Source organism: Delphinus delphis, chromosome 2, assembly GCF_949987515.2.
Source record: "Delphinus delphis chromosome 2, mDelDel1.2, whole genome shotgun sequence".
In the NCBI taxonomy this organism is placed as follows: domain Eukaryota; kingdom Metazoa; phylum Chordata; class Mammalia; order Artiodactyla; family Delphinidae; genus Delphinus; species Delphinus delphis.
The window spans coordinates 105,232,595-105,247,789 of record NC_082684.1 but is presented as its reverse complement, the minus strand read 5'-3'; the positions used below and the strand labels follow the sequence as shown (position 1 = coordinate 105,247,789).

General features: G+C 46.9%; 1 protein-coding gene across 1 annotated transcript in view; it reads left to right on the top strand.

The window, feature by feature from the left end:
- SLC28A1 (solute carrier family 28 member 1) overlaps positions 1–15,195 on the top strand; it is a 45,020-nt gene that overhangs the window by 9,287 nt on the left and 20,538 nt on the right. The window contains 3 exon segments of the mRNA XM_060002535.1: positions 6,131–6,284; positions 6,947–7,060; positions 8,674–8,742. Coding sequence (XP_059858518.1) covers positions 6,131–6,284; positions 6,947–7,060; positions 8,674–8,742 — 337 coding nt within the window.

Sequence of the window (15,195 nt, the reverse complement as noted above, 5' to 3'; positions counted from 1 at the left end):
CATCTTCTGTTTATGACAAATCACTGATACTGGTTTTCCATTTGAGGTATTGTTATAAAGTTTCCTTTAAAAAAACATATGCAGGTAGGGAGTTCCTTGGTGGTCTAGTGGTTAGGATTTGATGCTTTCACCGCCATGGCCCCAGGTTCAGTCCCCAGCTGGGGAACTGAGATCCTGCAAGCTGCATGGCATGGCCAAGGAAAAAAAGAAAAATACATGCAGATAAACTAGACTGTATAAAAACTAAAATGTTTTGATTCAGAGGACACCATCAACAAAGTGAAAAGACAATCCACAGAATGGGAGAAAATATTTGCAAATTATATACCAAAAAAAAAAAAATCACAGCAAGATACCACTTCCCATCTACTAGGATGGCTGTAACAAAAAAGATAAATGATAGCAAGAGTTGGCAAAGATGCGAAAAAATTTGAAACCCTCATAACACTCCTGAAAGAAATGTAAGATGATGCAGCTGCAATAGAAAACAATGTCAGTTCCTCAAAATGTGATACATGGAGTTACCATACCCAGCATTTCCACTCTTAGGTATATACCTAAGAGAAATGAAAACATATATCCAAAAACTTATATGCAAATGTTCATGGCATCATTATTCATAATAGCCAAAGTGGAAACAATCCAAATGCCCATCAACCATTAAATGGCTGAATAAATTGTGTCTATACATATCATGGAATATTATTTGGTCATAAAAAGAAGGTAGTACTGATAAATGCTACAATAATGACAAAGCTTAAAAACATTATGCTAAGTAAAAGGCACCAGTCACAAAGAACCATATACTGTAGGATTCCATTTATATGAAATGTCCAGAATAGGAAAATCTATAGAGACAGAGAGTAGAGTAGTGATTTTTAAAAAATATTTATTTATTTATTTGGTTGTGCCGGGTCTTAGTTGCGGGAGGTGTGCTCCTTAGTTGCGGCTCATGGGCTCCTTAGTTGTGGCATATGAACTCTTAGTTGCTCATGCATGTGGGATCTAGTTCCCTGACCAGGGATTGAACCCGGGCCTCCCGCATTGGGAGCTCGGAGTCTTAACCACAACACCACCAGGGAAGTGCCGATTAGTGACTGACTAGGGCTGGAGGGGGATGGGAAGATGGGGGTGGTGAGTAGAGGTGTGGGGTTCCTCTTTGGGCTGATGAAAATGTTCTAAAGTTGATTGCAGTGACGGTTGTACAACCCTGTAAATATACTAAAAACCATTGAACCATACTCTTTTTTAAAAAAATTAATTAATTTTCATTTTTGGCTGCGTTGGGTCTTTGTTGCTGCACCCAGGCTTTCTCTCTAGTTGCAGCGAGCAGGGGCTACTCTTCGTTGCGGTGTTCAGGCTTCTCATTGCGGTGGCTTCTCTTGTTGCAGAGCATGGGTTCTAGGTGCATGGGCTTCAGTAGTTGTGGCACGCGGGCTTCAGTAGTTGTGGCTCGTGGGCTCTAGAGCGCAGGCTCAGTAGCTGTGGCACACAGGCGTAGTTGCTCCGCGGCCTGTGGGATCTTCCTGGACCAGGGCTCAAACCCGTGTCCCCTGCATTGGCAGGCGGATTCTTAACCACTGCGCCACCAGGGAAGCCCTGAACCATACTCTTTAAATGGGAAAATTGTATAGTATGTGAATTTTGTCTCAATAAACTGTTTTTAAAATACATGCATTTGATTTCGGCTTCCAAAATCAGGTCAAGATGGAGTAACAGAGACCAGGTTTATCCTCTCGCTTGAAGCAACTAAAAATCCAGAACAAATAGTATATGGCTCTTAAGAAATTGGGCATCAGGCAACAAAGGACAGTGATCCTTGAGAAATAGGAAACCAATGAGATGAGCTCTATGATTGCCCCAACTTACTGCATTGAGGGGGTTTCCAGGCCACAGTGCAGGAAAGAGGCATTAAGGTGGGGCCAGTAGATTTCCTGAGTTGAAAAGACAGAGCTTGGACTTCAGGAAAGCCAAGGTGACTAGAGTTCACAATGCAGAGCACCAGAGGGGAGAGATCTGTTCCCGGGATCTGCAGAGGGTTCTCCTCCAGTATTCAACTGAGTTCTGATCAGTGAATGCGTATGAGGAAACTATGCAAGGCCTAGAAAAGAACCACTGAAAAGGATTAGAGAACAGTGCCCAGAGATCACACAGGGTCAGGAGTAGTGTTTGCTCTCAATAATCAGAGTGGAAAACCTCATGATTCACCAGATATTGTTTAGAGTACTAAGAAAGATCTTGGGTCAGTAACAGGGAAAAATTAACCACAGAATAAACGCTGCTCAGGTTCTACCTAACAAATTTTTTAAAAACTTGAAAGAGTCAAACGGAGCATCAGTTAACCATGGCACATTAAGTAGGCAAACAGGCAAGTAATTGAAATCTCCAAAGGAGAAGGAGGGAAGAAAAAAATACTTGAAGAAATTATATCCAAGAAATTCCAAATCTGATGAAAATTATAAACCCAGACATCCAAGAAACTCTACAAACCTACAGCACAAGAAACACGAAGAAAACCACACCAAAGCACATCATAATCAGAGAAAGCATTTGACAAAATTCCACTCCCGTTTCTGATAAAAATTCTGAGCAAACTAGGAATAGAAGGGAACGTCCCCAATCTGATAAAGACCAGCTACCAAAAATCTACAGCTAACCTCATACTTAACTGGGAAAGACTGAGTGCTTACCCACTGAAATCAAGAACAAGGTAGGAACGTCCATTCTCACCACTTTTATTCAGCATTGTACTGGAGGTTCTAGCTTGTGCAGTCGGGTAGGAAAAAGAAATAAAAGGCATGTAGATTAGAAAGGAAGAAGTAAAGCTGTCTTTATTCACAGACAACAGGATTGTCTACATAGAAAATCCTATGGAATCTACCAAAAAAACTAGTGTAACTAATAAGTGAGTTTAGCAAGTTTGAAGGATACAAGCTCAACATACAAAAAACAAAAGTATTTCTATATACTAACAACAAACAATCATAAATTAAAATTATAAATGTTATTTAGAATAGCATAAAACATATGTAATACTTAAGGATAAATCTGACAAAAGACCTGCAAACCTGTGCATGGAAAACTACAAAACATTGCTGAGAGAAATTAAAGACAAATAAATGGAGCAAAATATCAAGTTCATGGATTGAAAGAGTCAATATTTTTAATATATCAATTCTCCTCAAATTAATCTATAGATTCTAAGAGTATTCAATCAAAATTCTAGCAGACTTTTGGGATAGGAATCAAAACATGATTCTGGAATTCATATGGAAATGTGAAGAACCTAGAATAACCAAAACGACTTTGAAAAAGATGAACAAAGTTGATGAATTTACACTACCTGTCTTTAAGACTTATTATAAAGCTACAGTAATCAAGACAATGTGGTATTGGCATCAAGACAGACAAATAGATCAATGGAATAGAATAGAGAGTACAGAAATAGACCTACATATATATAACCAATTGATTTTTGACAGGGGTGCTAAGACAATTCAGTGAAGAAATAATAATCATCTCAACAAATTCTTCTAGAACAATAGGATATCCATATGTAGAATAAGAAGGAGGAGAAGAATAGGAGGAGGAGAGAGAAACAAAGGAACTTTGATCCATGCCTCACATTATATTAAAAAATTAACTGAAAATAGATCATAAACCTAAATGTAAAGCCTGAAGCTATAAAACTACTGTAAGAAAACGTAGGAGAAAATCTTTGTGACCTTGAGTTAAGTAAATTTTTTAGATACAGAACCAAAATCACAATCCATTTTTTTAAATGATAAATTAAACTTCATCAGAATTCAGGACTTTTGCTCTTCAAAAAGACTTGGTTAAGAGAATAAAAAACGTAAGCTATGATTAGGAGAAAAGCTTTGAAAGTCATATACCTAACAAAGGACTTGCATCCAGAATGTATTAAGAACTCTCAAAACTCAAAAATAAGAAAACCCAGTTTAAGGGTGGGCCCAATATTTTAACAGATGTTTAGTTAAAGAAGATATATAAGTGGCAAATAAACACATGGAAAAATGCTCAACATCGTTAGTCATTAGGGAAATGCAAATTAAAACCACAAAGAGATACTGCTGTATGTCTGCTAGAATGACTAGAATTCAAATGAGTAACCATACCAACCATGTTGGCAAAGATGCAGAGGAACTGGAACGTTTACATACTGCTGGTGGGAATGGAAAAATGTAAAATGACTTTGGAAAACAGTTTGGCAGTCTCCTAAAAAGTTAGATCTACCATATGAGTCACCCATTCCACTTATAGTGAGAAAAGAAAGCGTACTTCCACATAAAGACTTGCACATGAATGTTTGAATGTTCATAGCAGCTTTATCCGCAATAGCCCCAAACCGGAAACAACCTAAATGTTCATCAACAGGTGAATGTATAAGCCAACTGTGGTATATCCACACAATGGAATACTACTCAGCAATACAAAGAAATGAATGCATGCAAAAACATGGATGAATCTCAAAATAAAATAATTACGCTAAGTGAAAGAAGTCAGACAAAAAAATATGTACTGTATGATTCCATTCCTATGAAATCCTAGAAATTGCAAACTCACCTAGTGACAGAAAACAGATCATTTGCTGCCTGGGGATGAGGGAAGGAATTACAAAGGAGTATGAAGAAGCTTTTGAGGGTGATGGATATAATACGCTCACTGTGATAGTGGTGATGGTTTCATGGTGTATACATATGTCGAAACTATCAAATTATACACTTTCAACATGTTCTATTTATTATGTCAATCATACCTCTAATACCAGGTGGGGAAGGGTGGAGGGAAGGGATAGTTAAGGAGTTTGGGATTGACATGTACACACTGCTATATTTAAAAAGGATAACCAACAAGGACCTACTGCGTAGCACAGGGAACTCTGCTCAATGTTATGTGGCAGCCTGGATGGAAGGGGAGTCTGGGGGAGAAAGGATACATGTATATGTATGGCTGAGTCGCTCTGCTGTGCACCTGAAACTATCACAACACTGTTAATCGGCTATATGCCAATATAAAATAAAAAGTTAAAAAAATCATATCTCTAATAAAGCTATTAAAAACAACCCCCTTCCAAAAAAAAAAAAAAAACAAAACCCCAAACATGCATTTCAGTTTTTATAAAATGAGTTAACTTCAAGGAAAATAGTACAGGTGGCACAGAGACAGGGCAGAAATCGTGCCAATGGAACTGGGATGATAGGAGTTTGGGAAACACACCAAAAATAAAGTCAACTCTGGGGTTAGCCTGATGGATTTCAGGTCCTGGGTCCTCCTCTTTCCGGCTGGTGACGGTGTACAGAACTAGTTAAGGGAATAGATTTGCTGCCAGAGTGCCTGGGCTAAGATCTCAGCTTTTCTACTTTCTAGATGGGCAGCTGTGGGCAAGTCATTTAACTTCCTGGGCCTCCGTTTCTTCATCTCTAAGATGAGGACAGTTACTGGAAGTCTCTCAGCACCCAGCATAGTTCCTGGCACATAATAGGTGCTCAGTGAACCTTATCTGTGGTTATAGTACCCAGTGAGTTGGAGACTGGGTCGGGGCTAGACCTTGTTCACCCAGTACCCAGACCTGGGCTCTTGAACATTTCAGGCTGCCTCCTGGACAAGCAAATCCCAGCCCCAGGGAGGGAGGTGTTGCTGTAAAAGTTGCATCCAGCCCTAGCTCTCAGGTGCTCAACTCTGCATTCCAGACTGACACTACTGCTTCTGGGCTTTGGGGAAGCAGAGCCCATGGTCCATGGTACTGAGTTCTAGCCCACACAGGCCCCACCTCACCCTGGCAAGGTCAGAGGCTGGGCTGAGCTGAGCATCATTGCAGCTTTGAGAATTCCTGCCTCTCGATGGGGCCATGTGCTCGGCACCATGCTAAGCTGAGTGCACACATCCTCTGATTTAGTCCTCTCGGCAACCTTGAGAAATGGGGTGTCTTTGGCTTTGTTTACCCAATGAGGAAACTAGACTCAGAGAGGCTATGTGGCCTGTCTGAGGTTACACAGCGTTCTCTCTCTGCCCTCACCAGCCCTGAGTACCCTTTCTCTGGGGCCCTGGGTGCTATTGTGTGGGGGTGAGGAGATGCTGACAGTGATGATTTTCTGCCCCTCTCCCGCAGGGAGCCCTTTCTAGCCCTTGCTGCTTTCCTGGCCCTGATCCTATGGCTGGTTCTGGACACCTCTCAGCGGCCTGAGCAACTGGTGTCCTTCGGAGGAATCTGCATGTTCATCTGCCTCCTCTTTGCCTTCTCAAAGCATCACTGCGCAATGAGTGCTTAGCTATCAGGTCCAGAGTGGGCTGCAGCCCCTTCCCTCTCTGATATCAGGTCCCCCCCCCACCATTTCACAGTGTGGTTAACACCTTCCCCCAGACTCCAGCCAAGCCTCCCAGAGATCCTGATGCACACCTGGGTGTAGGGATCACTGCTAAGGAGTCATTAAATGCTGAGAGGTAGCAGCAGCCCTTAGGAGTCCAGCTCCCTTCTGCTGGGGATGGGGAGAGTGCACTGAGGGAGAGAGAGTGGGGTCAGAGTGGCTGGGAGCCCTGACTATATAGGAGGGATGGGGGAGGATCCAGACAGACAAAAGTTACATGGAAGCCGGACACTGATGCCACAACTCCAGCTCCACCTACCCCGTGATGACCCAGGACCAAGTGCCATGGCACACTCCAGGATGGTCCTTGGTTAGATCTTGCCCTACCCCTGCCCACTTCCCAGGTGCATTGCTGCCAAGTGTGGCCTATTCTGAACTTCATGGGGAATGTAACCATTGGCAACTGGCCCAGAGCTCTGGCTGGGTCCAGCCCTCATCCTACAGACTGGCCAAATCTCCCATAGCCCCTTAGCAGTGCTGTGCCCTCTGCCCTCACCCAACTGTTCCCTGTGGAACTCCCAAGGAGCTGAGCTCACCAGGACCTTTCTATCGGGTGGCAGGTATCCTGGCGGGCTGTGTCCTGGGGTCTTGTACTACAGTTTGCACTTGGACTCTTCGTCATCAGAACAGAACCAGGATTTATTGCATTTCAGTGGCTGGGCGACCAGCTCCAGGTGTGTACATGGGGTGCAGTTGCCCAGGGCGTGTTGGGTTTCCAGGGAATGGAGGAGAAGCCTCTCTGCTGGAGGGAGGTGGGCTGTGAGGACATAGAGAGGGACCGTGACCAGGATGGTGGGTGTGTATGGGGCCCAGACCAGCTGGGCAGCTGGGGGCTGAGCATTGCAGCTGCTACTTCTCTCAGGCCTGGTGCCACCTGCCCAGACAGAGCAGTCCTTTCAGAGGCTGGGTCTGATGTGGAAGAGAATCTCAAAACAGGTAGGTTCCTTGTGGGAAAGCCCACAAGGCATGTGGCCCTCAGTGGTCATAACAAAAGGAACTTATAATAGTCAAAAGTGCTTTAAAAATTGCAAATGATTTACTTTGTATGTGTATATGTGTGTTTAAAAATAATATTCAGTTTGGGCTTCCCTGGTGGCTCAGTGGTTGAGAGTCCGCCTGCCGATGCAGGGGACGCAGGTTCGTGCCCCGGTCCGGGAAGATCCCACATGCTGCGGAGCGGCTGGGCTTGCGCGTCCGGAGCCTGTTGCTCCACGATGGGAGAGGCCACAGCAGTGAGAGGCCCGCGTACCGCCAAAAAAAAAAAAAAAAAAAAAATCATTTTGTTGAAGTTATACTTTTTTAATTCCATTTTTTTTATTGTGATGAGTACACATAACACAAAATTTAGCATTTTAACCTTTTTGTTTTCATTTTAACCATTCTTGAGTGTCATTAAGTTACTTCACATCATTGGGCAATAATGGTTTACTTTTTTCTTTATAAGTATGTTTCATATTTATTTATCTTTTATTTATTTATTTATGTTGTGCAGGGTCTTAGTTGCAGCATGCAGCATCTTTAGTTATGGCATGCAGACTTCTTAGTTGCAGCATGCAGACTCTTAGTTGCGGCATGCAAACTCTTAGTGCGCCATGTGGGATCTAGTTTCCTGACCAGGGATCGAACCCGGGTCCCCTGCATTGGGAGTGCGGAATCTTACCCACTGGACCACCAGGGAAGTCCCATGATTTACTTTTTAAAATATAAATTATCAAGGACGCAAGGTTGATCCTATACTCACCCCTCTCTCACCATCTCAAATTTCCATGTGCTCTCTACAGGGAGAAGGAGGGGCACGCCAAGGGTATCTGCATGGGTGTCGTGCAGGAAAAGACAGTGGCTGCTCTGGGCACACCCCTCATTTTATAGATGAGAGCACTGAGGCCTGGACAACTGAAGTGACTTGGCCCTGCAGTCACAGTGCTCGTTCTGGTCCTAAATACAGGTCTCTTGTAGAAGCATAGCCAGATCGCAACACCAAGGCCAGGAGCCCGGGATGGTGACATCGGTGGGGAGGGGAGTGAGCAGATACAGCGGGCACCACCTTTGACAGCCTTCTCCAGGCAGCTCACTGTTTGCTTCCTCCTTTGTCTCTTCTTTATCGTTCTCGTCCTAACAACTCTCATCTCTGAGTATTTCTTTACAATTTATTGAAAATGTGTCTCTTCTGGAGGACGTGCTTGGAAGGAGCAGGCGCCCATGAGTGTGGCTTTAATGACACACGTGGTGCCCTGGCCCCTGTAAAGCCCACGACCTGGGCGGACTAGTCCTGCAGATCTCCTTTCAGATCTTCCTGAGATACAGGTCCAGCTTCTTGTCTGGGGAGGCTCTGGTCAAGGATGCCTTTGCATTTCAGGTCAGCTTGACTCTTGGCCCGTAAAGCCTTTAACAGCCTCTGCCCTCCCCCTCCAGCCCAGGCGGAGGGGGAGGGCTCCTGCAGGCAGAGCCCTGCTACTGGAAGCTAATGAGGCTTAAGCCTCGGGGTCCCGAGAGGGGCCCCGGCAATGCACTCACCTGGGGGTATGTTTTCAGTATATTTTGTAAAACTTGCAAAAGTAAGATATATCTGTATTCTTTTCCAAAAAAAAAAATGAATCCCCAAATCATAGAATTGCTGGGAGGCTGAGGACGAGAAGAGAGGGTGAGGACATGGAGATAGCACCTGCTATAACCTTAGCCCCTGACATGCTGCAGGGACCTAGAACTGTAAAGCACAGTTTCCAGGAACGCTTACGCTCCAAAGATCCTCTCAGGGTACTCCTCCTTCAAGGCCCCTCACAGGTTACCTCTGCCAGGAAGCCTGCCCTTATTAGTCCAGCTGCAAGCTCTAAGTCGCTCCTCTGGACTCTCCTAGACCTACAGTCCCTCCCTCCTTCTTTCCCTCTTTCCTTCCCTCCTTCCAACAAAAATGTGTGCCTTCTGCAGTGCAAAATATTATAGGGGAAATTGAGATAAAGACTGAAAGACTTTGTTGTGTACTGGTAGAGCCCTAACTGTAATTTAAAACGAGGCAGGCTGTGCTGAGTATGCGATGGGGTGACTGCTTCACTGTTCTGGGGTGGAACTGTGGTTATATTTCTTCTTTCCCCGACTGACCGCCCAAGCACCCAAGTGCCTCCTTTAGTAAGATCTCGAGTGTAGCTCCTCTGCCTGCCTCACATCCACATTGTCTCAGGACCCTGCGGCCGCTCCAGGCTTAATGCCAGGTAGAGAGAGACGGAGACGTGGGCCCCACTTACCCAGTAGCTCGCCCCAGTTTCTGCCCTGTTACCATAGCAGCACAGATGGGAGTTGGTGCTGCCCACTCCAGCACGTCCTGGACCACAGTAACCATGGGGCTGCCGTGCAGGATCCCACGCGTAGGTTCCAGAGATTTCTGCTTTTCGCCATTACTCAGCCATCGTTCCCAGAGCCTCCCCACCCTGCTTGGGGGAGTTGGGGCCCAGAGGCTTCCAGCCCAAGCCATGGGTTTGGCATGGACTTCTGGGTGTCAAGCCAGTTCACGAGTCCAGACACCTCCAGCCCACCCCCAACCCTGAATCATGGTGAGGTCCTCTGGGAGCTTTGGTCTCTGTTTGCGCCAGCAACTCTCTGGGAAACATCCACTCCATCCAAGGGGTTCCAATAATGTCAGCCCTAGGAGGAAATGGGGAGGGACCAGGTTCCTGTCCTCTCAGGACAAATTTGTCCATCATGTTTTTCTGAGATCACTTCAGTGTAGGGAGAGGATCACTTCTGTGTAGGCCTCTGTCAGCCCCTCCAAAAGTTCCCTAACACCATTCTTGTAGGGCAGAGGCGGGGAAGGGCTGCTCCCTTTACATTTGCATTTCCAAGTAGGGGCCACCAAGGTTTCAGGGAAAAACAGTGAAGTCCTGCTCCAGGGTGGCTTCTTATGTCCACCAGACAGAGAAACAGTGGCGGTGGCTTCTCACACTTTACAAGGCAAACTACAACACTCTGTGATTCGACCTCCCCAGGCAGCCAGGTTCAGGTGTAACTGGCACGAAGGAAAGCGTCTGGGGAGTCCATTTAGGGAGACATTTTAAAAAATAAGGACAGTGAGGATGCCCCCTTAAGGAAGTGGCATTTGAACTGGAGCCTTAGGACAGGAAAAAATTGGAGGCACAGAGATAGTCAGGGAGAAGAAATGGCTGGGCAAAGGCGTGGAGGTGAGAGAGTTCTGGGCTGTCTAAGGTAGAGGGTGTAGTTCAGTTCGACGGGCAGGTAAGCTATTTGAAGGAAAGGATGGATTGGAGGATAAACTGCAAGTGTGGTGGGGCTGTCTCTTGAAGAGTCTTAAATGCCAGGCTGAGGCACCTGGATTTGGTCCCCAGGAAATGAGGAGCTATTGAAGATTTTTGAGCAGGGAGGGACTTGATTGGAGCTTTGGGACAGTTGTGATTTCAATAGTAGGTAGGAAGGGTTGTAACCAGGATGCTTGGAAAAAGGGACCAGGGAGGAGGCTGCCTCACACCCAGGTGATGACGCAGGGACCACCAGACTGCCACAGTCCAGAAGGGAGGCCACCGTGGGGAGCGAAGTGGGGGTGTGCAGCTGAGAGACCAGCTCCATGAAGCTCGTCACTTAGCTCCACACATTGCAGCTGTTACTTTTAGCTGTTGGAGGACACAGCCTGGGTCTTACTCATTCTGGTGTCGGTTAACTGACCCTGAGCCCAGCAAAGCCCTGCCCAGTGCCTGGTACGCTGCTTTTTGCTGAATGAATGAGATGGATAAATGATGGTTCTTCTGTGCAAGTGGGAAGTCTCTCTGCCTGCTGGGAACGTCTGGCTCTTTGAGGCCCTGGCTGTGGGTTGGGCTCCCACACAGCCAGCCTCCCCCTGGCTGGGCCACCGTTCCCATGACTGTGTGGTCCTGAGCAGCTTGTCCTTTGGCCCAAAACCAGGGCTGAGCTCTTCTTTCTCCAAACCTCCCCAGCAGAGGCCAGAGCTTCCCAACCTTCTAGAGCCAAAAGCTACACACAGGCTTTGCAGCAGGATCCAGGGCCCCCAGAAACAATTGTGTCCCCCTCTGACCTGAGATTCTGGTGGAACAGTGAAGAAAAGCTTAGGGAGAAGGAAGTCATAGTAACAGCTACTAGTTCTGGAGCAAGGACTCCATGCCAGGCACTCACTTCACCTTTACAACCCTATGGGGAAAAGAATATCATTATCCCCCTTTTTCAGGTGAGGATACTGAGGCTCAGAGTGGTTGTTGCTTGTGCAAAGCTCATAACGCTGGAGAGGGTTGGAATCAAGATTGGAATAAGCCCGATGCTCTTGCCTATTCACTTCTGTGCCTTGATATCAGAGCCCTTTCCTTGGTAGACAGTGGTAACGAAGGGGCCTCCAACCTTGGATCTTTGTTTTTCCCTTGGTTTAGAAGAAAACAGTATATCTTTGGTTCATTTGAAAGGGACAGAAACCCATTTGAAACTTGCTTTAAAGGGAGGAGAGAGGGAGGACTGTTTCTTGGCTCACAAGCTGGAAGGCAAGGTAGAACTGGTGCCAGCTGGAACCAGGGCCCCAGAGCTGCCAGGCTCGTGGCCCTCAGCCTTGAATCTCTGCTCATCCCAGGGTGTTAGCTTCATTCTTTCATACCAGATCTTCTCCTGGCCCCCAGCAACACCAGATACTCATTCTTACATGCGTGTCACCCAGCACGGGGGAAATTCTTCTCTGCCTGCTCAAGTTAAAAAATCCCAGGGTGGGTTTTGGATTGGTCTGCCTTGGGTCATGTGACCATTCTTGACCCAATCAATCACTAAGGCCAGGGCAGGGGATACTGAAGTTGGAGTGACCGGAGTCTCATGTTCCCACCCAAAGCCAGGGAGTCAGTTGCTCTGACTGAGTGGAAGCCACCCTCTGAAACTCACCATTTGAAGGATTATTGCCTAGGACTGGCAGGTACTATTAACCCCCCATTATAGAAAACAAGGCAGACAGCTCCCTGTAGGACCTGGATTAGCTCTGTTTTCAGGGTGCCCTTCTATTCTAGGTGAGCATCTGTGGTCTAGGATAGGAGCAGAGCACACGTGGCAGATAGCATACCTGCCTGGGAGAAACAGCAATGGCATGGACCCTTTGATCTGGAGTCCCTCCCAGCTGTAACGTGGGGCCGCCTTTGGGAGTCTAGGCTATACTTCCTGATCGGGGTGCTTAGCTCCTGAGTTCATTGGTCGTAAATGACAGAAACACGGCTCAAATTGATTTAAACGAAAAGATTAAACAGAAAACAAACAAACAGAAAGATTAATTCTGATAACTGAGAAATCCAGAGGCTTCAGGTCCTGCTGGATCCAGGTATGCAACATCACCTGGGATTTGCCTTGCTTATATCCTGGTTCTGTGTTCTTAGACTTGGCTTTAGTCTTAGTCTTAGTATTGGATAGGCTCTCTTGAGGTGATAAAGAGGTACCAGGCTTACATCCAACCAACTTAGCAACCCTAGCAGAGAGAGAGAGAGCCTGTTTTCCACTAGCTCCTGCAGGAAATCCAAAAGTAGGCTCTTTTTAGCCTGGCTTGGGGTATATGCCATCCTTGAACTGTAACCAGGGAAGATACCTCACTTTGATGGGCCAAACCTGGAGCCTCTGGGCTGAGAGTAGAGGAGGGGTGGTTTCCTAAAGGAAAGTCAAATTTTTTACCGAAAGAAGTGAGGGAAGGGGCATCCAAGCAGCTGCCGTCCACCAGAGCCACCACTCGGACTTCTCTCCCAGTTCAGCAAAGAGTGTATCACCTGGCTTGCTGCTCTGTCCATCCCCTCGCCAGTGTTAGCTGTGTGTCTCTCCTCCCTTTCTAGAAGAATGTGTACACACCTGCTACTTGCATCTCTCCCCGAATCACCCTTCAGAACCATGGATTCATAGACCGTTGGGCTAGGAGGGAGCTCATTGATCTTTGGGCCTCCTGTTAAGATTACAGATGGTCAAACCATGCCCCAGAGAGGAGCAGTGACCTGGGCATAACTGCGCAGTGAGTTCAGGTAGAGGCAGGGCTAGAACCAGGTTGTTGGACTTCAATTAAGCGATGTTTTCTTCCTCATACTCTAAGTAGAAGTCAGTGACATCAGTTATCCCTTCCAAATACAAAAAGCATCCCTAATAACAACAATGATAAATTTAAAACCAGTTAATAGCTGCTAAAGACTTTGAGGTTGGATGTTCAGTCAAGAGAATAAAAACAGGAGAGGTGAGTTTATCATTAACCAGGCTTAGCATTTCCTAGTCAAACGCCAACTATTCCCTGGCCCCGGGGAGGCCCTGTCCTCCTCTGCACAAATTCCTGGCCAGTGTATTATTAGCCAGTGGTCTCCTTAGCAAAGGCATGCCGGAATGAGGGAGGACTTAAGACAAATGCTCCATGGCCACAGAACTCCCTTTCTCAACAAGATTTACTAATCACAAAGTTTCATTCACACCCTGCGCCCCTGCCTATCTCTCTCTCTCTCTCTCTCTCTCTCTCTCTCTCTCTCTCTCTCTCTCACTCACACACACACACACGCACACACTTGCCGAGCTTGGGGCTTATCCTCAAGCTGGGGGTAACTTTGTTAGTGCTGAGTCGAATGGAAGACTCAAGAGTTTTCTTTCCGTCCTTTCCATGAATCATGTGGCCCTAGTCCAAGGTCTTTGGCCCATGTCGGCCTGGGGAAATCTCTGAGCTCACTCAGATTTTCAGAATCCAAGCTGCTTCCTGCTGGGCCACGGTCCAGCTCATTGCTCCTCCAGGAAGCCGAATCTCCCTGGGACTCCTTCAGCCCTCAATGTCCTCTGGCACGGTCGACGTGGCAGCCACCTCCTGGCTGTATGGTCTCGATTAGTCATTCCACCTTGGCTCCATCTCCCTTCTAGTAACTTTCCACCCACACGATCGCCTCCCACCCCCCACTCCCACACCTTCCTGGGTCTGGCCGACCTGGGAGCACATGCTCACTCGCTCACTCGTTCCTTCACTATCACTCCAGCCTCTGGAACACGCACCCACTCACGAAGCTCAGCAGTGCTGATGAAATGTTCTCCCCGAGGAACCCCTAGGCAGAAAGTGTTTTCATCTCCCAAGGGTTTCGGGGTGTCTGCCTGATGCAGCCTCTGCAGTCCCCAGTGGTCATCAGCGCCAAATGTGGCCAGAAAAAAACACATCAAGTAAGATAAGAACTGACAGGTGCCCTTGGATTTAGTCATTAAGGGGTCACTGGTAACCGTAGTGAGCGTGATTTCCAGAGGAGGGAATGCAAGGGAAGTGGAGACGGGGTGGGTGCTGAAAGGAGGGGGATGGGATGATGGAACTGGAGAGATCTTATGAGAATGTGGCATCTGCAGAGGCCTCTGAAGGAGACTTTGACAGGCAGAGATAGACAGGCATGGGGGCAGACTGGTGAGGTCATTCTGGGTGAAGGGAATGGCATAGGCAGGAAATCAGGAGACATGCGCAGCTTCTGTGGCCTTGGAGTAAGTCCCTTCCTCCTTCTGCAAGGTCGGTGGACATTGCAGCAGTGTCCTCCGAGGAATTTTCCAGCTTTGGGTATTTTTGGTTTACTGTGGCCTGGGGCTAGTGACAGGGCTTAGGCCTTGGGGGCTGGGGGTTTGGGAGCTGTTGGGACAGCCTTAGGAGGGCGTCAGCAGCCCTGGCTCAACTCCCTCCATAGAGAGGAAGTGGCAGGACCAGGCCCTGAGTGGGTTTAGCCCTGCCTTCAGAGCCTGTTTCCTGGGAAGAAGATGGCGTCTGCTCGGAGAGTCTGGTCTAGACTCTACAGCAGTGGTTCTTAGAGTGTGGTGTCCACGGGAAAGGACAAACTCTCAGGTGCACCCC